Source organism: Nycticebus coucang, chromosome 8 (assembly GCF_027406575.1).
Source record: "Nycticebus coucang isolate mNycCou1 chromosome 8, mNycCou1.pri, whole genome shotgun sequence".
Classification (NCBI taxonomy): Eukaryota; Metazoa; Chordata; class Mammalia; order Primates; family Lorisidae; genus Nycticebus; species Nycticebus coucang.
In genome coordinates this window covers 42715778-42742775 of record NC_069787.1, presented here as the reverse complement: position 1 = coordinate 42742775, position 26998 = coordinate 42715778, and the positions used below count along the sequence as shown (strand labels likewise).

Here is a 26998-nt window from a genome sequence, read left to right as displayed (position 1 = left end):
CCTTGAAGAAATTGGTCTGGGTGAGTATTTCATGAGGAACCCCCCGGGCAATTGAAGCAGCTTCAAAAATACACTACTGGGACTTGATCAAACTAAAAAGCTTCTGCACAGCTAAGAACACAGTAAGCAGAGCAAGCAGACAGCCCTCAGAATGGGAGAAGATATTTGCAGGGTATATCTCTGACAAAGGTTTAATAACCAGAATCCACAGAGAACTCAAACGCATCAGCAAGAAAAAAACAAGGGATCCCATTGCAGGCTGGGCAAGGGATTTGAAGAGAAACTTCTCTGAAGAAGACAGGCGCAAGGCCTTCAGACATATGAAAAAATGCTCATCATCTTTAATCATCAGAGAAATGCAAATCAAAACTACTTTGAGATATCATCTAACTCCAATGAGACTAGCCTATATCACAAAATCTCAAGACCAGAGATGTTGGCGTGGATGCGGAGAAAAGGGAACACTTCTGCACTGCTGGTGGGAATGCAAATTAATACATTCCTTTTGGAAAGATATATGGAGAACACTCAGAGATCTAAAAATAGATCTGCCATTCAATCCTGTAATTCCTCTGCTGGGCATATACCCAGAAGACCAAAAATCACAACATAACAAAGATATTTGTACCATAATGTTTATTGCAGCCCAATTCATAATAGCTAAGTCATGGAAAAAGCCCAAGTGCCCATCGATCCATGAATGGATTAATAAATTGTGGTATATGTATACCATGGAATACTATGCAGCCTTAAAGAAAGATGGAGACTTTACCTCTTTCATGTTTACATGGATGGAGCTGGAACATATTCTTCTTAGTAAAGTATCCCAAGAATGGAAGAAAAAGTACCCAATGTACACAGCCCTACTATGAAACTAATTTGGGACTCTCACATGAAAGCTATAACCCAGCTACAACTTAACAATAGGGGGAAGTGGGAAGAGGGGGGTGGGTAGAAGGAGGGGGATCGGTGGGATCACACCTGTGGTGCATCTTACAGGAGTATTTGCGAAACTTGGTAAATGTAGAATGTAAATGTTTTGGCACAGTAACTGAGATAACGCCAGAAAGGCTATGTTAACCACTGTGATAAAAATGTGTCAAATGGTTTATGAAGCGAGTGTATGATGCCCCATGATCATATCAATGTATACAGTTATGATTTAATAAAAAAAAAGAAAAAAAAACATTAATTAATACAAATTTGAATGGAAAAGAATGTATTATTTTTTAACTATACATAAATATGTGTATCAGATTTATTAGTACCAAAAAACTACTTACCACAAGAAGACATTTAGAGAAGTCTTTCAAGTCAATAATCTACTAAAACCAGGTTTTTATTAAATACCTCTCTCTCTCTTTCTTCCTCCCACCACGAGACAGGGTCTCACTCCATTATGGAGGTTAGAGTGCAGAAGCCTGATCATAGCTCACTGCAACCTCAAATTCCTGTGCTCAAGTGATCCTCCTGTCTCAGCCTCTTGAGTAGCAGGGACTACGGGTGCACACCACCATGCTTGGCAAAATTTTAAAAAATATTTTGTCAAGAAAAGTTCTCACTATGTTTCTCAGTCTGGTCTTGAACTCCTGTACTCAAGTAATCCTTCCGCCTCAGCCACCCAAAGTGCTGGGATTATAAGTATAAGCCACTGCTCCCATCCTCTTAAATAACTTTCTAATTATCTGAGAGAGGTGAGATTTTACGTACCATAAGAATTCAAAACATAGCCATTAATAAAGGTAGTATCTCTTTATTAATTATCTTAAACCTAAAAATCAATTATCTCTTTATGTTTATAAAACACTGCATCATGTTAAAGATCTTATATATCTTAGCAAAGTACATTTATAGAAAAAAATCCAGTGCAACTCACAGGAATGTTATCCTTGTCGTATTCTCTCAAATCTCTTAAGAAATTCATATCTCCCAGAAGTTTCTTGCTAGGTCCCCAGTAATCTAATATCTATCAATAAAATTTATGAAAATTTATTAATGAACAATTAAAGGTGTTTGATGTAAACATTTTCTTCTTGAAGTTTCAGATATATTATCCAGAGAAAATGTTCACATACTTTCAAAATATCAACTTACATCTCCTAGGAAATGAAGGCTCCTCTGCCCAAGAACATGTTAAATATAAAAAGTATTTTAAATATGCACATGAACTTATAGTTTGGATTTGTTATAATAAAAATTGAACATTGCAAAGAAAATTATATGATTATTTCTTTTGAAAATTTAAGCAAATTTCATAAATACCAAAACAATCTCAAATAAGAAAATAAATTTTTATTACTTCAAGTTTTATCCTTCTTATTCTTTGACACTTTCAAACAAGAAACGTTTTTCTTAAAGCCAACATCTTATCTACCTAGGCTTTCCATGTGAAATATAAAGAAGAGAAAGCAGAAAGCCAAAGATTACATGTTGCTCTGCTAGTTACAGGGAAAAGCATGGTCACTCATGCTGGTAAAAGATGCTGAAAAACTACCTGAACATTCTTTTTCTTACTTCCAGGAATTTGATAGGGGTGTGTGTGTAAATAAGAATAACTTGGCGGTGCCTGTGGCTCAAGGAGTAGGGTGCCGGTCCCATATTCCAGAGATGGCGGGTTCAAACCCAGCCCCGGCCAAAAACAAACAAAAATAATAATAATAAAAAAAAAAGAATAACTTGATAAGGTAAGAGTTTACTTATTTTCTTTGTTATCTCAATGGATAGAAGGGCCAAAGACCCCCAAATTAATTCTTCAATTCAGGAATTCAAACCCAGGCATTGTAAAAACCTGAAAAGACAATAAGTCTGTAAATTTAGGTTAGGATAGATACTATGCCTTCTTTTTTAAAGGATACAAATAATAATTATAATAACAGCTAACATTTATTGTGAGCTTTGTACATAAGTATTATCTAATCCTCGCATTAACTTTGGAACCACATATTTCTGACACTATACTGCCTTAGCTTTACCCTAAAATACATATAGATAGTGTTTTCCATAGTTTATTCTGAACCCATTCAACCTAGAAAACAGTTTTTCTTCCCTGAATTGGGTACTGTTGATATCTACTATAATAATTGTTGCTGGACAAATTCTATACATTCGTGAATATGACCTAAATCTATGTCCAGTTATTACCTTGCCTCCAGTCCCTGACGGATCTGAAATTTTTTCCGGTTTTATATCTTTCATGACACAAATAGCAGCCATAACTAGTTTAACACCAGATGGAGGATTCTTCATTGATTTCACAATTGTAATGTCTGCTGGCTAAATAAAAACAAAAACCTCAAAACAGGACATTGTCATAAAAGCATTCCTTTTTATTTGAATTGTTTTTAACTTTGCATACTTAATTAGCAAAAGAGAATTTAGCATAGATTAAGACTAAAGGTTTCCAATTGTTTGGGGAACACAGTGATAAGACAGTTAAATTAATGTTCATGGTCTCCTAGAATGCAATGCTTCTTAAAAACAAGTCTTTACCAAACTAAGTGGCTACTGCATGAAAACCTCTAAGGAGAGTATGAAGAAAGGTCATGAGGTAGCATATGACTTTTAAATGTACCAGAGAACATACAGAAAGAAGATAATAAGCTCAGGGTTTTAAATTTCTGGTTCACAGCACAGTGAGAATCTAGGAAGTTTCTATACACGCCCTAAAATAATCTTTTATCTCATAACTACAAGGACAATGTAACTGAAAATGCGATAGAGAGTTTGCTCCTGTGAGATGCTGAATTACCCAAGGTGGAGATATTGATTTGAAAGTTAAGATATTGACTTGGAAAAGGGCAAAAAATGGAATCTGAATATCCTGAGCCACCAACTACACTATTGGAAATAACCTTTAAGTTTTTCTGTGGATGTGTGTTCCAGAGGCTGCAGAAGGTTCCACACTCTGTTTAACATATACCTCTAGGTCCACGTACAGAACCACTTTGGCCTCTTGGAGTTTATTCATCCTATTCCCACTGGAATATCCAAAATGCAAATTGCAAATTATATATAAAAGTAAAAAAATAAAAATTACAATATATCAAAAAATTATTAAGAAGTTGTTTCATTAGACTGAACAAAAATAATATAATACCACCCACTGACATAGAACCATGCCTAATTAACCAAGTTCCTGTGCATGGTTTCCCTTTGTTGATGAAATACAGGCAGCTAATTCAAACACTTGCCTTAAGTGTATCCAGTGCAGACAGAGCTGCTTCCAAGGCTGGAATTGCCTCAGCTAGGTCACTTTCACACTCATTTTTCAGAGCTTGGGCTTCATCAGCCTTCACACTGGCAAACACTTCATCAAATTTCACATACTTTCTTTTTGCTTCCACTTGGGCAGATTCTATCTCAATAACCTAGAAAAAAAAAAAAAGAAAAAAGAGAGACAAAAAAAAAAAAAAGAGAGAGAGACAATTTCTCAAACATCCTATTGTTTTCTAAATTTTGGAGATAAAGAATATTTGAAAACGATGGAATCCAATATATCATTTTGAAGGACAGGGGTCTAAAACAAAAGGAGGAGAAATGCAAATACATGTGACCTAATTTGGAAATAAGTTTAACACCTTCCTTCATAACCAATAGAACTCACAAGAGACCTAAAGAGATAGCCAGTCAATAGAAAAGGATAAAGTTTTTAAACTATAGTGGCAAAAATTAAGGCTTATCTTTAAAGCCAGTTTTACATATTTCAATTGTCCCTTGACATTAATAAAAAATATTCAGGATACTTTACCTGCATCATACGTGCATTTTCAATTTTAGCTTCCTCCAATTTGGGCTGTAATTGAACAAGCTCCAATTGCATTTCGCCAACCTAAAAAAATAGTTTGTCATTAAGTTTCTACTGCTATAATTAATACAGAAATCAAACACAGAAAATAAAAATTTAAATGTATCATGAAGTATCAGGGCAGAAAAATCTTAACTTTTTCTTCTAGTTCTTTGCATAATAAACAAAAACAGGAGAGTGTGGCCAAATTTTCTTCACAAGACTTCATCTTCTTTGAGTATATGAAAGGGCAGTGGGAAAATGTAGTCGCCATGAAGAAATGGCAATAGAAAGGAAGGCAGTAGCTTGGTATTCCTATTATACTATGTCATGGTTTACAATGCAAAGATGAGTCAACCAAATCTCTATTACTTATATTGAACTAACACTAGTAAGTATTACTAGAATTTGACTCATTAAAAAACCCTCGAATCTGGGCAGTGCCTGTGGCTCAGTGAGTAGGGTGCCGGGGAACCCATACCGAGGGTGGTGGGTTCAAACCCGGCCCCAGCTAAAATGCAAAAACAACAACAACAAAAAAAAAAACCCTCAAATCTTATATTTATCCAGCTATTATAATCAATGCTACAATCTTCAAGTGCTAAACTCTAATTAAAAATAAAACAGCGTGTTTTGGGGTCTATGTGGTTTGGGAAACTTACTGAATGTCTCTAAAACCTACTGTAATCATCTGTAAAGCGAAGATCATGAAAGGCGCCCTCAAACTTTTTAAACAGGGGTTCAATTCTGTGTGCCTCAGACCTTTGGAGGGCTGGACTATACTTTAAAAAAGAAACTATAAACAAATTCCTATGCACACTGCACATATCTTATTTTGAAGTAAAAAAACAAAACAGGAACAAACACAATCACACCGCCTCATGTGGCCCACGGGCCACAGTTTGAGGACCGCTGGTCTACCTCATGGAGTTGCCATGAGGAATAACTGCAGAAACATATGTGTGAAGTACACACATGGAGCCTGCATATACCACACATGTTATCAATGCACTGTAGCTCTTGTTATTATTTCTTATATTTCCCAGTATATAATGCCATTCTAAGTAGCTCATCCAGTTTACCTGAGACTCAGCAAAAGCTAATTTGTCAAGCCCATTGACATATCGTTGCTTTGCTTCCATAACAGCTTGTCGCTTCTTAGTCAAAAGCTGTCGAAATGAGCCAATGAGTTCAAGATAAGAAGTAGCAGTAACATAGTTATGTCGTCCTAATTCCTGTAAGAATCTGAAATAGAAACAGATAACATATCTCACTCTAAGTAATATACGTCACAAAGAATTAAATTTAACATACCACTAACAAAATAATTAAGACTAAAGGTTAAATTTTACACAGAAGCTGCTGAATACTTGAATGTTACAAGACTAGAATTCTATACATGACTACATTCTAATTTCTTGTCTAAAATAAAAATAGCAATGATATATTTAAAAAGCACAATTCAACAAAGATGTCTATAAAAGGTGAACTATAACAAGACAGATAATAGGCTTTTTTTACATGTTTCATAATCCAGGAGGATCTAATTTTGTAAGGGACCTAAGATATTGTCTAAGCTAGGCAAGTCTAGTAGGAAAAGGGATTGCAGATAAGATAGCAAACCTCACTCCTTGCACAAGTATATCATGTTGGCTAACTAGGATATGGCCAGAATATGAGACTATTAAACATATACATGGAAACAAGGGAAATAATGATGTTTTTTTCATGGTAAATAGAAAAAAACACTGCCTGGTGACACTGCTTAAGCCAATCATGCTGGCAAGCTGTATGACTGTGGATAGGCAATATACCATGAGCACTTAAATGTATCCATCTTTGAAATGAGGATCTCAGAGATGAACAAAGATAAAACAGATACATTGGAGGTATCTAAAAGTCCAATCACCTTCCATTCTCTGAGAACTTCTATTCAGTGACTCAACAGATCTAACAAATTCATGAACTTGCCACCATGCACTTATATTGGCAGCACTGTAAAAATAGCTTGATAAGGCTTCATAATAGCGGTACGTCAGTGTCTCACAGCTGTGTTGGTATCAGCTTGTGGCAGTGTCTTGCTGAGTGGCATTCATTACTGTTGCATATTTTTGTGTGCCCCTCATAATAATGTCAGTATTTGAATAAGAGCAAAAAATAAACAATACATTTCTTGTTAAACTTGGCAAGAGTGGAAGTGAAATCAGGGACATGTTAGTCCAAGTTGATGGGGATAATGCCATGAAGAAAACAGCAGTGTACAAATGGATTAAATGTTTTACGAGAGAAGGAGAGCATCACTGATAAAGAGCGATCTGGGTGAACAGTAATAAGCAGAACTGACAGAAATACTGCAAAAAAATGTTGAATTGTGCATCAAAATTGTTGACTGACTATGAGAATCATAGCAGCCCAAGTAAACATTGATAGAGAAGCAGGAAAATCTTAACTGAAAATCCTGGCATGAGAAAGATGTGGCTCTTGCATCATGACAACACACCAGCTCACACAGCACTGTCTGTGAGGGAGTTTTTAGCCAGTAAACAAATAACTGCATTGGAACACCCTCCTTCCTCACTTCTCACTTGATCTGGCCCCTAGTGACTGTTTTCTTTACCCAAAGATAAAGGAAATACTGAAAAGAAGACATTTTGATGACATTTAAGACATCAAGAGTGATATGACAACATCTGTGATGGCCGTTCTAGAAACAGAGTTCCAAAATTGCTTTGAAGGATAGACAAGGTGCTGGCATCAGTGCATAGCTTCCCAAGGTGAGTACTTCAAAGGTGACTGTGGTGATTGATATCCAGCAACGAGGCATGTAGCACTTCTTCCTAGGATGAGTTTGTAAACTTTATTGTCAGAACTCATATGAAACTTGGCACCCTAACCATACCTGCTCAAACGAGGGTTGGACACTTGACATAAATGAGGTAATCACATTTTAGAATAAATGTGGAATCACAAGGTAGAAACAGCCAATTAATTACTACCTATAGTGACTGCAAGAAGCCAACTTGAGAACTAAGGGGCAGCCAGTCTTCTCTAAATGCACTGGGAAATTAAAAAAAAAAATACATTCTACAAAGGGAAAGAAGAAAATGGATACCTAGAGAGAAGCGGAGATGAGAAACAGAAAAAGCTTTTCTGGGTTTCCAATGGCTCACTCCAGCCACTTGAGAGATCCAGCCATATTCTTTCCCTTAAGCTTTGTGAGACACCTTTGTATCTTTATAATGAATCCCCCCCTTTTGTTAAAGCTAGATCAAGTAGCTTTCTATGTCTTGCAGACTGAAGGTCTTAACTAATTAAATGATCAGAAAGGTTTAGAAGACATAGAACGTATATTAAAAATTTGGACTTTCATAAAAAGAGATGCTTTAAAATTCAAGGCAACCTTGTCATTTTTAAATGTATTAATATTAACCTTTCCGAAAGATCCATAATAGAGGTGTGAAAGTGTTTACAGACTGGAACTATTTCTCGTCGTTCAACCTCAGTAAGCTCCAATGTTTCTAAGAATTTCACAGCTACAAGTTCAAGAGCATCTTCAGGCCATGGCTAAAAGTAAGAAAAAGAAAAATATAAATTTAAGATGGCTGGTCTCACTCCAGCTACATAAGTTAATATATAATAATAAGTAAGTCACATGACTTCCTATAAGAGAAAAGCTGGGGCTTGAGAAAAATTAAACCCTAACAGGGAAAATAAAATTAGGGGAACTGAGGACACAATATTTATTAGGTCTTTCATAGATAGGCAATATACCATGATGAATTAGATTTATCTGTCTTTGAAATGGGGATATCAGAGATGAACAGAGGTAAAACAGACACTTTGGAGGTATCTATGTCTCACCAGCTTAATTAATATTTTTATACATTAGGCCTAATAAATATTTTTATACATTAAAATTAAAAATAAGGATAATATGATATATAAAGAAAGGGTCAATAATATTTTACCCATCGAAAATATATTACAGTGCTTTCCCAACTCTTCCATCTGGATGTCTGGTAGGCATCCCAAATTTAACACGACCGTGTCAGAATCTGCTAGTTGCCCTGCCAGTATTTTTTAGTCCCTTCTTCATTAGGTCTCTAATTTTATTCCAGACAGCAAAATACCCAGCTAAAAGAGTACACTTCTTAGACTCCCCTGTAATTTAGAACGGCTAATGACATCTAAGCAGTTGTTGGGTGGGGACTTCAGGGAAGGCTCTTTAGAGGGCACACAGAGCTGGTAGGTATCCTTTTTGTCCAACTTTCAATCTTCCTGCTTGGAACACAGTTGTGAACACTAGCATGCCAGCAGCCACCTTAGACCATAAGTTGACATCAAGGATGGAAATCGCATGCCAAGGTTAGTAAAGCAGAAAGAACTTGGGATCCTAATAACTTTGTTAAGCCACAAAAGCTCCACTCTGCTTACCTTCAGATTTTTTCCATATGAGAGGCAAAAAATTCTATATGTTTAATTTGGGTTTCTGTTATAGCAGACCATCACAATTTCTGTTATAATAGCTAAAGCTGAACGTTTGATGTTCTTCCCCCACAAACTTGCTTCTTAGCCACCCTTTTCTATCTCAATGAAATTGTTCCTCTACTTTTCCTGGAACATGCCAAGCATATTCTGGGCCTTCGGACTTGGCGTTCCCTCTGACTACAGCCTTCTTCTCTCAGACTTCCAGATAGGCCATTCCTTCATATTGCTGCTTGAATGCCAACTTATCTGGAAAGTTTTCCCAGAGCCCTCTTTCTCAAACAGTATTCCTTCTCTCCTTACTTTGTCCCTTACACTGAGTTTTCTTCTTAGCACTTACCAATATGTGACATATTACATATTCATTTGTTTATTGTAAAACTTCCTCCTACCCCTTAACTAAAATATTAAATCTGGCCAGGCATGGTGGCTCACGCCTATAATCCTAGCACTCTGGGAGGCTGAGGCAGGTGGATTGCTTGAGCCAGCAGTTTGAGACCTGCCTGAACAAGAGCGAGACCCCATCTCTAAAAAATAGCCAGGTATTGTGGTTGGTGCCTATAGTCTCAGCTCAAGAGGTTAAGGCAAGAGGATTGCCTGAGCCCAAGAGTTTGAGGTTGCTGTGAGCTATTATACCACAGCACTCCACCCAGGGTGACAAAGTGAGACCTTGTCTAAAATTTAAAAAATAAAATAAAATGTTAAATCTGTGAAAGCAAGGACTTTTTCTCACTACTCTATTTTGAATGCCCAAATAGCACTTGCCTACACATATTTGAAATATTTACTTAATGAAATAATTTATGTTAAATGAGTAACTAATCTTTACTTGCTCATTAGAGTATTTTCCCAGTTTTCCTTTATTTTCAAAAAGATGCTTGTAATTTTTCCATTGTAGACTATACACATTTAATACCAACATTTTATTGTCTAGCCCTCCATTTTAATAAATGTCAGACTTTTTTGATCAAGTGCCCCATTAGTAAAAAAAAAAGTTTTAAGTACATACTGCCAGTGTATGTACTAAAATGTCATAGAGGCTTATTGTTGTGTTCTGGGTGTTTCATTTTTAGTGATGCTACTAATTATACAGCTTTAATATCATCTGTAGAAGTTAGCATATTTGTGGCTAAAGTGACAGAAAACTACTCATACTGCATTTTCCAAAAAAAGAGGAATGTATAATCTTATATAAAAGGACTTCTAGAAGTAGGGTATTTCCAGGATGCTTAATTTAGAAGCTTAAATATGTCATCCAGGATCCAGGTTCTTTCCACTTTCTGCTCCACCATTCTCAGTGCACTTTACTTCATCCTTGGGCGTCACCTCATGGTGACAAGAGGCCACTGTAGCTATGAGCATCATGCCCTGAAGCAACAAGGTTGAGAGACAGTAAAGGCCCTTTCCCTACCATATAACTCTTTTCATAGTAGATAAAAACCTTTTCTTCAAAGCTCCCCAGCTATACTAAACTATTTGCATTTGCCCAAATGAGCCGCTCTCTTCAACCTTCTATCTTTGCACATACTATTCTCTTGTGATCATTAATTTTATCAGTCAACTTGACTGGGCCATGAAATGCCCAGATGTTTGGTTAAACATTATTCTGGATAATTCTATGAGGATGTTTTTGCACAAGTTTAACATTTAAATTGATAGGTTGAGTAAAGCAGATTGTCTTTGCTAATGTCAGTGGGCTTCATGCAATCAGTTGATGGCCTCAATAGAATAAAAAATGCCGATCCTCCTCCCCAAATAAGGGAATATTTCTCTTGTCTGATTGCTTTCAAACTGGAATATTGAGTTTTTTCCTGCCTTCAGACTTGAACAGAATAGGTTCTTCCTGGGTCTGGGGAGCCTTCAGACTATAATTCCATCACTGATTTATCCTGAGTATCCAGCTGCCAACTGCAGATTTTGGGACTTGTCAGGTTCCATAATTATGCAGTTCCTCATAATAAGTTTCTTGCAATAAATTAATAAATTCTTCTAATAAATTTCTTTATATATAAATCTCCTAGTGGTTCCTAATCTCTTTATGTATTTAATTAATCATTATACCTCAAAAATTCACTGTCTTCATATGTGTGCCTTTTGCATCCCAACATTATGTCTCTTTTATGTAGCTGTGACTACTGATTGCCTTTTCTGTCTTTCCAGTCCAGAATGTAAGCTCCCTGTGGGGATCATGTAGTCTTCTCAGTCCCTGGTACTGAGGATTACGGCTGTCGTTACAGTGAGTGATCAATAAACACTTGATCAATGTATATAAATGGAGTTTAAATAGTAATCCAGTAAAATTTGAAAAGAGTTAGTTGCCCACCCCCCTCAAAAACTACAAACCTGAAACCAGTCAATGGTACAGCAATTGATGAGGGATGGAAACTGTCTCAAGCGATTTCGAAAGGCATCTCCAATGGGGCTAAAGGCCACTACAACATGAAGATTATCTTTACAGTGATTCACAAAGAAAGCAAACAGGGCTAAGGGACTGAGTTCACCATGTTTATTGCCAGCCTGAGCTACTGGGCGGACACCCTAGGGAATATCAGAAAATATTAATAAAAACCACATAAATAAAAATAGGTGAGCTGATAATGATATTAGCTGATATTAGAATACAAAGAAGCTTTATTACTCCCTGTAAATATCTTTTAAATTTTCTTTTTATAACAACAGAAAGGCTTTGACATAGTTTATATTTAGAAAACCTCTTCTAACTCCATAATTCTATAACTTAACAAATATGTGCCCCCAATTTACCCTACAAAGATAATCACAAAAGTTCTTCAAGATATATGTACAGGACTATAATTCGACTTTATTTTTATTAGAAAAAAAATGGAAGCAACTAAAGTGCCCATCAGTAACGAGCTGCTTAAAAATGTAAAACATTCATACATTACAATTTTATATAACTGTTAAAAATAATTTATGTATGTGGTATGGGAAGATCAGCAAAATAAAATACATGAAAATAAAACAAGTTGTGTAATAGTATGTAGAATATGATCCTCTTTGTTAAATTAAAAAAAAATAGTTGTATATGAAACATGCAAATATAAAAAAGAAATACTGGAACAATGGAAAAGTTTAGTATTGATAGCAAGGTGATGGAGAGAAAAGATAGATAATCACTAAAGCAAGCAGGAAAGTCTAGCAAAGCTTAGGAAATCTCATTCCCAAAGGTAACAACTATTCCTTTGATGGCAGTATAGAGGATGTATTTTTCCTATGAATCACCATCAGTCAGTAGGTTGGCCACATCCCTATCATATCCCAGATTAAAGCAAAGTACTTGTTGAGTATTTGTTCTTTTTACCTTCCCCACCACAGGCCATGAACTGGTATCACACCATTTATTGAGGATTTTTTAAGTGCATGACACCATGTAAGTGCTTTATTTTGTTTGATTCTTAGACCTCACAACAATCCTATGTAGGAGGAACAATTATCTGTGCTCCCATTCCACAGAACAGAAAAAGAGAGTCCCTCAAGTACCAGGGTAAGTCCATTTCACTCCTAATGCTATCACTGGAGGTTGAGAATTATAAGAGTATTGTTATTTTGTGGGTAAAAGCAGTTATGGTGATGAGAAAGGGGGAATTACTAGCAGAGATCTTGTGTGGGAAGGTCTCAGAAAAGGGTCTCGGAAGTATGAGACATCTGACAGCAGTGAGCATTTCAAAAGGTATTTTTTTAAATTAAATCACAAAGCCTGGCTTTCAGGTATGTCAAAACTGTAAAACAAGCAGTTTTAAGACTTGAGAAACTTACTAACCAGTGGTAAGGCTAATCAAGTAGCATTACAGTCATTTTTTTTAATATCAACGTAACCTTAAGAGATGATTTTAAAATCTCTAAACCCTTATAAAACATGATAAAAAACATGAAATGGTTGAAACAAACTACCATTATTATGTATATAGAAATTATAAAATAAAAATTTTGTCTTACAATTTTAGTACAAGCAACTTAAAATTCACCAAAAATTATGTGTTAAACTAATATATCCAAAATTTTTAATTATAAAAATCATCTGTACAAACTATATTTGTACTATAGAACAGAGAAAAGGTTTCAAGATAAGAAAATTCCTGTGCTGAGGCCAGCACTCCCCTAAAAGCATTTACCTCCATCACTTCTTGTTTTTCATCTGCTGCAAAAATGTTGGGCACTTCTCCAGTATTTAGTACATTGTCGATATCCTCTAGAAAAGCTTCTTCTTTAATCTGAGTGTCTGTGATTAGAAAGACTGTCTTCTGGCCCTTCATGCCCGCATTCCTTAACAGAGACTTAAAATAAAAATATACTTATAAGCAGAATAACCAACACTTGGTGGTTTTGCTTTCCCTCCTATTACACTTCTTTTGGTGACACAACATTGCTTTTAGGGTATTACCTCTCCCCGCTTCTGGTGGGGCTGTCTGCCTGGGAAGGAGACCCAAACAGGTCAGAGTTTCCCCAACTCCTGATTCAGAGGAAGTTGTGATTTAAGCAGACCCCAATTATAGTCTTATTTCAGGGACTGAGATGGACTTGAAAACAGAAAGAATCCTTGTCATTCTGAGATGGATTACATAAAGCCAGCAATCTAAATTACTTGTGTCCTCATGGAACAAGCCTGCTGAAAAAGAAAGCCAAATGGAGAAATAGGAAGAGTAATTACTGAGGACATAATCTGAATCCCTAAAGTCAGCTATGTCAAAAGCCTATCTACCTATACATACGTTAGATACTTTAGTCTTAGAAGCCAGTAACTCCTTTTTTTGCTTATACCAGTTTGAGCTGGGATTTTTGGATCAAGATCAACTAAAATTTTCTACTAATACAAAGTTACAGGCTCAGTAGTGTGTTAGAGCTGACTTGTATAAACTTGTTACAAATGACTGTTAAAATTTCAGGAACTTCTGGCAGGTTATTAAACAAAGCCAAGATTCAAAATTAATTTATATAAACTTACAATTACATAAAAATATAGCCATATTAGAAATAAAGGTAATAAATATATAAATCTGTCATGTCCTATTTTATTATATTTACTATTACGTATGGTTTACAAATCATTTAAATCTATTGAATCTATCTATAGTAGATTCAGTAGTACAGTACAATTCCATGTAAGCATGTTCTACACAATCTCTTTCCAACTGTTTTCAGTGACATCATGTTGGTAGTTTCAAGTCATCCCTGGTGAGAATTTTTAAACCATAAAAATTGGCAAATACTACAAATCAGAGGTCTTCCCAACCCCTGACCCTGGAAAGTGAGTCATTAAACATCTGTTAACAAAAACTAGATATAGTTCACAATGAAAATAGTGTTACACCCTCTGCAAGTTATTTTTGAAAATAAATTACTACCTATATTGCAAAATTATATTTTTTAAATATTAAATATGAACTGTAATTAATGTTTTCATGCTATATATATGAATTTTTATATTATATAAAAATATACCCTTTTCCTCTTAAAGTCATCTTTCAATATATAGGCTATTAGGATGTTTTGTTCTTAGAAATAATTTTCTTTTTTTTTTTTTTGCATTGTTATTTGTTTTTATTTTTATTTTTTTTATTAAATCATAGCTGTGTACATTAATGAGATCATGGGGCAGCACACACTGGTTTTATAGACCATTTGACACATTTTCATCACACTGGTTAACATAGCCTTCCTGGCATTTTCTTAGTTATTGTGTTAAGACATTTACATTCTACATTTACTAAGTTTCACATATACCCTTGTAAGATGCACCGCAAGTGTAATCCCACCAATCACCCTCCCTCCGCTACCTCCCCCCTCCCTCCCCTCCCTTTTCCCCTTCCCCCTATTCTTGGGTTATAACAGGGTTATAGCTTTTATGTGAAAGCCATAAATTTGTTTCATAGTAGGGCTGTGTACATTGGATACTTTCTCTTCCATTCTTGAGATACTTTACTAAGAAGAATATGTTCCAGCTCCATCCATGTAAACATGAAAGAGGTAAAGTCTCCATCTTTCTTTAAGGCTGCATAATATTCCATGGTGTACATATACCACAATTTATTAATCCATTCGTGCATCAATGGGCACTTGTGCTTTTTCCATGACTTAGCAATTATGAATTGGGCTGCAACAAACATTCTGGTACAAATATCTTTGTTATGATGTGATTTTTGGTCTTCTGGGTATATGCCTAGTAGAGGAATTATAGGATTGAATGGTAGGTCTATTTTTAGATCTCTAAGTGTTCTTCAAACATCTTTCCAAAAGGAATGTATTAATTTGCATTCCCACCAGCAGTGTAGAAGTGTTCCCTTTTCTCCACATCCACACCAACATCTCTGGTCTTGGGATTTTGTGATATGGGCTAATCTTACTGGAGTCAGATGATATCTCAAAGTAGTTTTTTTTTTTTTTAATATATATATATATATATATATATATTTTTTTTTGTGTGTGGTTTTTTGACCGGGGCTGGGTTTGAACCCACCACCTCCGGCATATGGGACCGGCGCCCTACTCCTTGAGCCACAGGCGCCACATCAAAGTAGTTTTGATTTGCATTTCTCTGATGATTAAAGATGATGAGCATTTTTTCATATGTCTGTAGGCTGTGCGCCTGTCTTCTTCAGAGAAGTTTCTCTTCAAGTCCCTTGCCCAGCCTGCAATGGGATCACTTGTTCTTTTCTTGCTAATACGTTTGAGTTCTCTGTGGATTCTGGTTATTAAACCTTTGTCAGAGACATAACCTGCAAATACTTTCTCCCATTCTGAGGGCTGTTTGCTTGCTTTACTTACTGTGTTCATGGCTATGCAGAAGCTTTTTAGTTTGATCAGGTCCCAGTAGTGTATTTTTGAAGCTGCTTCGATTGCCCGGGGGCTCCTCCTCATAAAATACTCGCCCAGACCGATTTCTTCAAGGGTTTTCCCTGCACTCCCTTCTAGTATTTTTTTTTCTTCTAGTATTTTTATAGTTTCAAGTCTTAAGTTTAAATCTTTAATCCAGTGAGAGTCTATCTTAGTTAATGGTGAAAGGTGTGGGTCCAGTTTTTGTCTTCTACAGGTTGCCAGCCAGTTCACCCAGCACCGTTTGTTAAATAGGGAATCTTTTCCCCACTGAATGTTTTTAATTGGCTTGTCAAAGATCAAATAACGGTAAGTAGCTGGACTCATCTCTTGGTTCTCTATTCTGTTCCAGACATCTACTTCTCTGTTTTTGTGCTAGTACCATGCTGTTTTGATCACAATCGATTTATAGTATAGTCTGAGGTCCAGTAGCGTGATTCCTCTTGCTTTGTTTTTATTTCTAAGTAATGTCTTGGCTATTTGAGGTTTTTTCTGATTCCATATAAAACGAAGTATTATTTTTTCAAGATCTTTAAAGTATGACATTGGAGCTTTAATAGGAATTGCATTAAAAGGGTATATTGCTTTCAGTAGTATGGACGTTTTAACAATGTTGATTCTTCCCAGCCATGAGCATGGTACGTTTTTCCATTTGTTAACATTTTCAGCTCTTTCTTTTCTTAGAGTGTCATAGGTTTCTTTATAGAGATCTTTCACATCCTTTGTTAGATAAACTCCCAAATATTTCATCTTCTTTGGCACTACTGTGAATGGAATAGAGTCCTTAACTGTTTTTTCAGCTTGACTATTTTTGGTATATATAAAGGCTACCGATTTATGAATGTTGATTTTGTAACCTGAGACGCTGCTGTATTCCTTGATCACTTCTAAGAGTTTTGTAGTAGAATTCCTGGTGTTTTCCAGATATACAATCATATCATCTTTGAAGAGCGAAAGTTTGAGCTCTTCTGACCCTATACGGATAGCCTTGATCACCTTTTCTTCCCTAATTGCAGAGGCTAAAACTTCCACTACAATGTTAAAAAGCAGTGGAGACAATGGGCAGCCTTGTCTGGTTCCTGATCTGAGTGGAAATTATTTCAATTTAACTCCATTCAATACGATATTGGCTGTGGGTTTGCTGAAGATGGCCTCTATCAGTTTAAGAAATGTCTCTTCTATACCAATTTTCATAAGTGTTCTGATCATGAAGGGATGCTGGATATTATCAAAAGCTTTTTCTGCATCAATTGAGAGAATCCTATGGTATTTTTTTTAATTTGTTTATGTGCTGAATTAAACTTATAGATTTACGTATATTGAACCAGCCTTGAGACTCTGGGATAAAACTGACTTAGTCATTATGTATAATCTGTTTGATGTGTTACTGGATTCTGTGTGTTAGGATCTTGTTGAATATTTTTGCATCTATATTCATTAGTGATATTGGTCTATAATTTTCTTTTCTTATTGGGTCTTTTCCTGGTTTGGGGATCAGGGTGATGTTTGCTTCATAGAAGGTGTTGGGTAGTCTTCCTTCTTTTTCTACATTTTGGAACAGGTTGAGTAATATAGGTACCAATTCGTCTTTAAAGGTTTGGTAGAATTCTGACGTGAAGCCATCTGGTCCTAGGCTTTTCTTTTTAGAGAGGTTTTGTATGGTTGATGCTATTTCAGAACTTGATATGGGCCTGTTCAACATTTCCACTTGATTCTGGCTAAGTTTTGGAAGGTGACATGCTTCCAAGTATTGGTTAATTTCCTTCATATTTTCATATTTCTGAGAGTAAAGTTTCTTGTAATATTCATTGAGGATTATTTGAATTTCTGAGGAGTCTGTTGTTATTTTATCTTTGTCGTTTCTGATTGATGAGATTAGAGATTTTACTCTTTTTTTCCTGATTAGGTTAGCCAAAGGTTTACCTATTTTATTGACCTTTTCAAAAAATCAACTTTTTGATTTATTGATCTGTTGTATAATTCTTTTGTTTTCAATTTCATTTAATTCTGCTCTGATTTTGTTTATTTCTTTTCTTCTCCTGGGTTTGGGGTTGAAATATTCTTCCTTTTCCAGTTGCTTGAGATGTCCAATTAAGTTTTTAACTACCTCTCTTTCCATGCGCTTGAGGAAGGCTTGCAGTGCTATAACCTTCCCTCTTGGGGAAACCTTAGGACTGCCTTTGTGTATCCCAGCTGTTCTGATAATTCGTGTCTTCATTGTCATTATTTCCAAAAATTTGGCAATTTCCTTCTTAATCTCATCTCTGACACAGCTATCATTTAGCATAAGGTTATTTAACTTCCATGTTTTTGTATGAGTATGCAGATTCCTGTTGTTACTGAGCTCAACTTTTCTTCCATGGTGGTCCGAGAAGACGCAAGGAATCATTTCTATTCCTTTAAATTTACTGAGGTTTGTCTTGTGACCTAAGATGTGATCGATTTTTCGGTATGTTCCGTGGGCTGAAGAGAAGTATGTGTATTCAGTTTTTTTGGGATGAAATGTTCTGTACATGTCTGCTAAATCCAAATTTTGGATGGTTAGGTTTAAATCTAAAATTTCTTTTCTCAGATTCTTATTGGAGGATGGTTCCAACACTGCCAAAGGAGTGTTGAAATTTCCAACTATTATAGAGCTAGAGGAAATCAAGTTGGTCAAGTCTGTTAGAGTTTCTCTTATAAATTGAGGTGCATTCTGATTGGGTGCATCGATATTAATAATTGAAATTTCATCATATTGAGTATTACACTTAACAAATATGAAGTGACCATTCTTATCCTTCCTTACTTTTGTTGGTTTAAAGCCTATTTTATCTGCAAATAAAATTGCAACACCTGCTTTTTTCTGATTGCCATTTCCCTGACATATGGATGACCATCCCTGAGTCTATATTTGTCTTTTAAGGTAAGATGTGACTCTTGTATGCAGCAAATATCTGGCCTGAGTTTTTGTATCCAGTCAGCTAACCTGTGCCTCTTTAGAGGACAATTTAAGCCATTCACATTAATGGAGAATATTGATAAGTCTGGTAAAATTTGGGGTATCAAGTTTTTCTAAAGTCCAGTGGACATTTTTAATCCTTTCGCCACTGTGGAAGTTGGAGTTTGATCAAAAGTTTCTGAGTGAGTTTACTTTTGTGGTAGAGGATTGGGCTGGTCAGTATGGAGGATAGATCTGAGAATATCCTGAAGAGCTGGTTTGGTTATGGCAAATTTCGTCAACATATGAATGTCATTAAAGTATTTAATTTCTCCATCATAAATGAAACTCAGTTTAGCTGAATACAGGACCCGGGGTTGAAAGTTATTTTGCTTTAGGAGATTAAAAGTTGATGACCACCCTCTTCTGGCTTGAAAAGTTTCAGCAGAGAGATCTGCAGTCAATCTAATATTCTTCCCTTTGTAGGTAATGGATTTCTACGTCTATCTGCTTTGAGAATTTTCTCCTTCATATTAACTTTAGTGAAGTTAATTATGATATGCCTGAGAGATGTCTTATTCGGATTGAGTTATGCTGAGGTTCCGAAACTGTCTGCTATCTGAATTTCAGAATCTCTTGGCATGTCTGGAAAATTCTCTATCATAACTTCATGTAGATGGGCCTCTGTGCCTTGTGAGGCCACTTCATCAGTTTCAGAGATTCCAATGAGGTGGATATTAGCCTTCTTCAAATTATTCCTGAGCTCTCTGTGACAATGATCCTTTTTTGCTCTCCATTTCTCTTCCACTTTGATAGTTTTGGAGTGCTCAAAGGCTTTGTCTTCAATGTCATAAATTCTTTCTTCTGCTTGCTCCACTCTATTACTGAGGGATTCTACTGTATTTTTCAGTAGAATTTTTCTTTGAGGGCTGCAAATTCTTGCTTCAGTGCATCAAAATCTTTGGTGATTTTGTCTTTAAATTTGTTAAATTCTTGAGACAACTTTTGAATTTCTCCTCGAATTTCTAATTCCAACTTTTGAATTGCTGCTCAAATTTCTAATTCCATTTTTTCCTCCGTTTTATGAATCTTGTTTGCGATCCAAAATCTGAATTCGATTTCTGACATCTCGGCCACCTGTTTATGAATGGGATCTTCAGTTACATCTGCCATATCTTTCCTTGTGGGGGTTGATCTATTCTGGTTATTCATGCTACCAAAGTTGTTCCGTGGATTCCACCCTATGATTGTTTTACACCATTTGATTTTTCCCCTGGAGCTTTGTCGAGGACCCGTATAGTGCTATGGCCTGAGAAACTGGGGACCTGTTTGGTGTTGTGGGGCTAAGCGGTTCTGTCTTGTTTTCAGCTGGTCTCTGTTCAACCCTAGTGAAACAGTTACTCTGAGTTGAAGTCTCAGCTGTGGAGAACTACCAGCAAGAAATAATTTTCTACCATTAAAACTAGGGAATCTAGTTTTATAAAACGTATTGTATCTAATCATACTAATGTTATATCAAAATAGGTAGAAAAATACAATATAAACAAACATATTTACCTTATTGCCATGTACTTCACTGTATTTAAAAGTCAGTGAGGGAAACTAGCATGAGAGGCTGAAGGACTCGCTTTCTTTGATCTTGACACTTCCTACCCCGCACCTCCCCTATCCTCTGCAACCCACAGAACATACTCCAATATCGATCACATCTTAGGTCACAAGTCTAACCTCAGTAAACATAAAGGAATAGAAATTATTCCTTGCATCTTCTTGGACCACCATGGAATATAAGTTGAACTCAGTAACAACAGGAATCTGCATACTTATACAAAAACAAGGAAATTAAATAACCTTATGCTGAATGATAGCTGGGTCAGAGATGAGATTAAGAAGGAAATTGCCGGGGAGGGGAGACAAGATGGCGGACTGAAGCCAGCTTTCAACAAAGGCTCCCGTCCAGAAGGAGAGTTAAGGGACAGGAATTTAGTAAGTATCCTGGTGGACTTGAGCCTCACCAAGAGAGAAGGCTGAAGAACGCACATCAACACCGCTGAGGCAAGTTGTGATCAGAAGGACGCAAACAAAAGGTACAAAATCCACCACCAAGCGGACGGGAGTCCCCCTCCCCCATGAGACCGGCTCTGTAGCCCCATAATTGAACAAGCGGGCAGAAATTAAAGCCCCTCCCACTACACTCCACGGGAGAGACCTTCTAAAAACTGGACCTACCTCCCCTACTGGGGTGCCGTGGTGTTCTCCTGCCGGACATAGGGCTGAATAAAACTTTGGGAATCCTTTGCCGGCAACCCTGAATCCCCGGCGCTCCCCTCCCGCCCACTGAGGTCTGGAGGCCTGTCCCACAGGACTTCGGATCCTTGGGTGATTTCTCAAGGGGAGTGGACAGTCCCCGAGTTGCGACTGGTCAGCATTGACTCTGAGGCGCGCCGAGTGAGGAGAGGGCACCGGGCTGAGGGGGAGTCACGCCTCGCGGCACTTCCCTGCGGTGCAGTGCACCAACCCTCCCCGGGCATGCGGGGCCCAAGACTGAATAAGACTCTGGCCTACCCGCTGAGAGCTGAGAACCCCTACTCTCACTCGGGGTCTGAGGGCCTATCCCCCAGGAGTTCGGCTCCTTGGGTGATTTCTCGAGGGGAGTGCACAGTGCCTGAGCTGCGTCAGGTCAGCGCTGACTCTGGGACACGTGAGCAAGGAGAGGGCACTCCGCTGAGGGGAAATCAAGCCTTGGCGGCACTTCCCTGCGGTGCAGTGCAGGAGCCCTCCCCGGACCGTAGTATTGCGTGAAACTGAATGAAACTCTAGCTTTCCCCCGCCCTACTCCCAATCCGGGTCTGGGGGCCCATCCCCCAAGAGTTCTGATTCTTGGGGGATCTCTTGAGGGGTGTGGACCCAGCACAAACTGCAGCCGCTCAGTGCTGACTCTGGGGCGCGGGACAGAGGAGAAAAGGGTCGCCTGAGTGCCCACACCAGAGCAGCAGTTCCCTGGAGGTAGATCAACAGCCGTTTTTTCTTTAACGGCAGAACGCTCACTTCTGGATATTCTGAGGCCACACCCCCTGTCTCCCTGGGCAACCAGAGGAGGCCACCGGTGACACGGCTCACAAACCCAGAAGCCTCCAGGGCGGGGCCGACCCAGAGAGGTGTTCAGACGCAATTCTCCAGCAGCAAAGACGTTTGAACTCAAAACAGCCTGTCTCCTGTAGGCGACGACAGGAACAGAGACAGAACCTCACAAAGTTGTCTGTTCTGTTCTGTTCTGTTAGCAGCATCCATCAGGGACGGGGCTAAGCCTGAGTGAACACCTCCTTCCCATCACCTGCATCAAACACTCAAAGATGTCAGGCCCCATCTCCTCCTGCTAGATAGCGGCAGTCTGCGGGGGCCTGGCAGACTTCCTCGCGATTCAGGCAGGTGCAAACCCCTGGAGTGTCTGTTCACTGCAGGCAACTGGGTTAGCCATCTGCAGAGATACCAGTGACTGGGTCCGACGGAGGGGCAAAGTGGGGAAGGAGACGTCAACCTTCCCAGACTGCTCTGTTTGCGGGGTGGCTCCTCCTGACTCCACGCTGCACTGGGGTGAGCTGTCTCAGAGGAGTCACCAGGCCCCTGTGATCCAGTTCCCAGAGACCTCTTGAACCCTTCCACCTGAGACAAGTGCCGATTGAGACAGTTGATTCGGACCTTTTGAACTGGGCTAATAGACTGAGGACTTTTCAGGTGGTGCCCTGGGTGTGCGATTGTAGGAAGGTTTGATTCTCCTTTTCCAACTGGGGCCAGAGGTGGGCAGGCGGGGTGACTTAATTGCTGATTTTTCCACACAGCTGAGACTTCAAGCCAGAGTAGAAGTTGCAATAGGATCGAACAGAAACCAGCTGAAAACAAGACAGAACCACTTTGCTCCACCACACCAGACAGGGCCCCAGTTTCTCAGGCCACAACACTGTACGGGCCCTCGATAAAACCCCAGGGGAAAAACCAAAGGGAGTAAACCATGGGGCGGAATCAGCGGAAAAACTCTGGTAACATGAATAACCAGAATAGATCAACCCCCCCAAGAAAAGATACGGCAGATGTGATTGAAGATCCCATTCATAAACAACTGGCTGAGATGTCAGAAGTCGAATTCAGAATTTGGTTTGCAGACAAGATTAATAAAATGGAATTAGGAATTCGAGGAGAAATTCAAAAACTGTCTCAAGAATTTAACGAATTTAAAGACAAAACCACCAAAGACTTAGACACACTGAAACAAGAACTTACAGCCCTCAAAGATATGAAAAATACAGTAGAATCCCTCAGTAACAGAATGGAGCAAGCAGAAGAAAGGATTTCTGACATTGAAGATAAAGTCTTCGAACGCTCCCAATCTCTCAAAGAGGAAGAGAAATGGAGAGCAAAAACGGATCACTCACTCAGAGAGCTCTCAGATAATTCGAAAAAAAATAACATAAGGGTTATAGGAATTTCGGAGACTGATGACGTGGCAGCCAAGGGCACAGAGGCCCTTCTACATGAAATTATGAAAGAAAATTTTCCAGACATGCCTAGAGAATCTGAAATTCAGATAGCAGACAGCTTCAGAACCCCAGCACGATTCAACCCCAAAAAGCCATCTCCCAGACATATCATAATTAGCTTCACTAAAGTTAACATGAAAGAGAAGATTCTCAAAGCAGCCCGGCGAAAGAAAACTATAACGTACAAAGGTAAGAATATTAGAATAACTGCAGATCTCTGCTGAAACTTTTCAAGCAAGAAGAGGCTGGTCATCAACTTTTAATCTCCTAAAGCAAAAAAACTTTCAACCCAGGATCTTGTATCCAGCTAAACTGAGTTTCATCTATGATGGAGAAATTAAATACTTCAATGACATTCATATGTTGAAAAAATTTGCCATAAGTAAACCAGCTCTTCAGGATGTTCTCAGACCTATCCTCCACAATGACCAACCCAATCCTATACCACAAAAGTAAACTCACTCAGAAACTTCGGATCAAACTCCAACTTCCACAATGGCAAAAGGATTAAAAATGTCCACTGGACCTTTGAAAAACTCGATACCCAAAATTCCACCAGACTTATCCTTACTCTCCATCAATGTGAATGGCTTAAACTGTCCTCTAAAGAGGCATAGGTTAGCTGACTGGATACAAAAACTTAAGCCAGATATTTGTTGCATACAAGAGTCACATCTCAACTTAAAAGACAAATACAGACTCAGGGTGAAAGGATGGTCATCCATATTTCAGGCAAATGGTAATCAGGAAAAAGCAGGTGTTGCAATTTTATTTGCAGATACAGTAGGCTTTAAACCATCAAAAGTAAGGAAGGACAAGAATGGTCACTTCATATTTGTTAAGGGTAATACTCAATATGACGAGATCTCAATTATTAATATCTATGCACCCAACCAGAATGCACCTCAATTTATAAGAGAAACTCTAACAGACATGAGTAACTTGATTTCCTCCAGCTCCATAATCGTTGGAGATTTCAACACTCCCTTGGCAGTGTTGGATCGATCCTCCAGAAAGAAGCTGAGCAAAGAAATCTTAGATTTAAACCTAACCATCCAATATTTAGATTTAGCAGACATCTACAGAACATTTCATCCCAACAAAACTGAATACACATACATCTCATCAGCCCACGGAACTTACTCCAAAATTGATCACATTTTAGGTCACAAGTCTAACCTCAGTAAATTTAAAGGAATAGAAATTATTCCATGCATCTTCTCGGACCATCATGGAATAAAACTTGAATTGAGTAACAACAGGAATCTGCATACCCATACAAAAACATGGAAGTTAAATAACCTTATGCTGAATGATAGCTGGGTCAGAGATGAGATTAAGAAAGAAATCACCAATTTTTTGGAACAAAATGACAATGAAGACACAAGCTATCAGAACCTCTGGGACACTGCAAAGGCAGTTCTAAGAGGGAAATTTATAGCACTGCAAGCCTTCCTCAAGAGAACGGAAAGAGAGGAAGTTAACAACTTAATGGGACATCTCACGCAACTGGAAAAGGAAGAACATTCCAACCCCAAACCCAGTAGAAGAAAAGAAATAACCAAAATTAGAGCAGAATTAAATGAAATTGAAAACAAAAGAATAATACAACAGATCAATAAATCAAAAAGCTGGTTTTTTGAAAAGGTCAATAAAATAGATAAACCTCTGGCCAACCTAATCAGGAAAAAAAGAGTAAAATCTCTAATATCATCAATCAGAAACAACAAAGACAAAATAACCACAGACTCATCAGAAATCCAAAAAATCCTTAATGAATATTACAAGAAACTTTATTCTCAGAAATATGAAAATTTGAAGGAAATAGACCGATACTTGGAAGCACGCCACCTTCCAAGACTTAACCAGAATCAAGTGGAAATGTTGAACAGACCCATATCAAGTTCAGAAATAGCATCAACTATACAAAACCTCCCTAAAAAGAAAAGCCCGGGACCAGATGGTTTCACGTCAGAATTCTACCAAACCTTTAAACAGGAATTAGTACGTATATTACTCAACCTGTTCCAAAATGTAGAAAAAGAAGGAAGACTACCCAACACGTTCTATGAAGCAAATATCACCCTGATCCCCAAACCAGGAAAAGACCCAACAAGAAAAGAAAATTATAGACCAATATCACTAATGAATATAGATGCAAAAATATTCAACAAGATCCTAACAAACAGAATCCAGCAACACATCAAACAAATTATACATCATGACCAAGTTGGTTTTATCCCAGGGTCTCAAGGCTGGTTCAATATACGTAAATCTATAAATGTAATTCAGCACATAAACAAATTAAAAAACAAAGACCATATGATTCTCTCAATTGATGCAGAAAAAGCTTTTGATAATATCCAGCATCCCTTCATGATCAGAACACTCAAGAAAATTGGTCTAGAAGGGACTTTTCTTAAACTGATAGAGGCTATCTACAGCAAACCCACAGCCAATATCATATTGAATGGAGTTAAATTGGAATCATTTCCACTCAGATCAGGAACCAGACAAGGCTGCCCATTGTCTCCATTGCTTTTCAACATTGTAATGGAAGTTTTAGCCACCGCAATTAGGGAAGAAAAGGCGATCAAGGGTATCCATATAGGGTCAGAAGAGATCAAACTCTCGCTCTTCGCAGATGATATGATTGTGTATCTGGAAAACACTAGGGACTCTACTACAAAACTCCTAGAAGTGATCAAGGAATACAGCAGCGTCTCAGGTTACAAAATCAACATTCATAAATCGGTAGCCTTTATATACACCAACAACAGTCAAATTGAAAAAGCAGTTAAGGACTCTATCCCATTCACAGTAGTGCCAAAGAAGATGAAATATTTGGGAATTTACCTAACAAAAGACGTGAAAGATCTCTATAAAGAGAACTATGAAACTCTAAGAAAAGAAATAGCTGAAAATGTTAACAAATGGAAAAACATACCATGCTCATGGCTAGGAAGAATCAACATTATCAAAATGTCCATACTACCCAAAGCAATATATAATTTTAACGCACTCCCTATTAAAGCTCCACTGTCATATTTTAAAGATCTTGAAAAAACATTACTTCGTTTTATATGGAATCAGAAAAAACCTCGAATAGCCAAGACATTACTCAGAAATAAAAACAAAACAGGAGGAATCACACTACCAGACCTCAGACTTTACTACAAATCGATAGTGATCAAAACAGCATGGTATTGGCACAAAAACAGAGAAGTAGATATCTGGAATAGAATAGAGAACCAAGAGATGAATCCAGCTACTTACCGCTATTTGATTTTTGACAAGCCAATTAAAAACATTCAGTGGGGAAAAGATTCCCTATTTAACAAATGGTGCTGGGTGAACTGGCTGGCAACCTGCAGAAGACTGAAATTGGACCCACACCTTTCACCATTAACTAAGATAGACTCTCATTGGATTAAAGATTTAAAC

General features: G+C 37.7%; 1 protein-coding gene across 1 annotated transcript in view; it reads right to left on the bottom strand.

Annotated features, from left to right (window-relative positions):
* Nucleotides 1-26998, bottom strand: part of DNAH12 (dynein axonemal heavy chain 12) — a 305069-nt gene that overhangs the window by 82248 nt on the left and 195823 nt on the right. Inside the window, exons 44-51 of the mRNA XM_053600535.1 lie at nt 13402-13563; nt 11612-11806; nt 8214-8347; nt 5866-6028; nt 4748-4828; nt 4191-4367; nt 3142-3273; nt 1877-1966 (exon numbers count right to left, since the gene is read on the bottom strand). Of these exons, the coding sequence (XP_053456510.1) occupies nt 1877-1966; nt 3142-3273; nt 4191-4367; nt 4748-4828; nt 5866-6028; nt 8214-8347; nt 11612-11806; nt 13402-13563 (1134 nt within the window). The remainder of the gene's footprint in view (nt 1-1876; nt 1967-3141; nt 3274-4190; nt 4368-4747; nt 4829-5865; nt 6029-8213; nt 8348-11611; nt 11807-13401; nt 13564-26998) is intronic.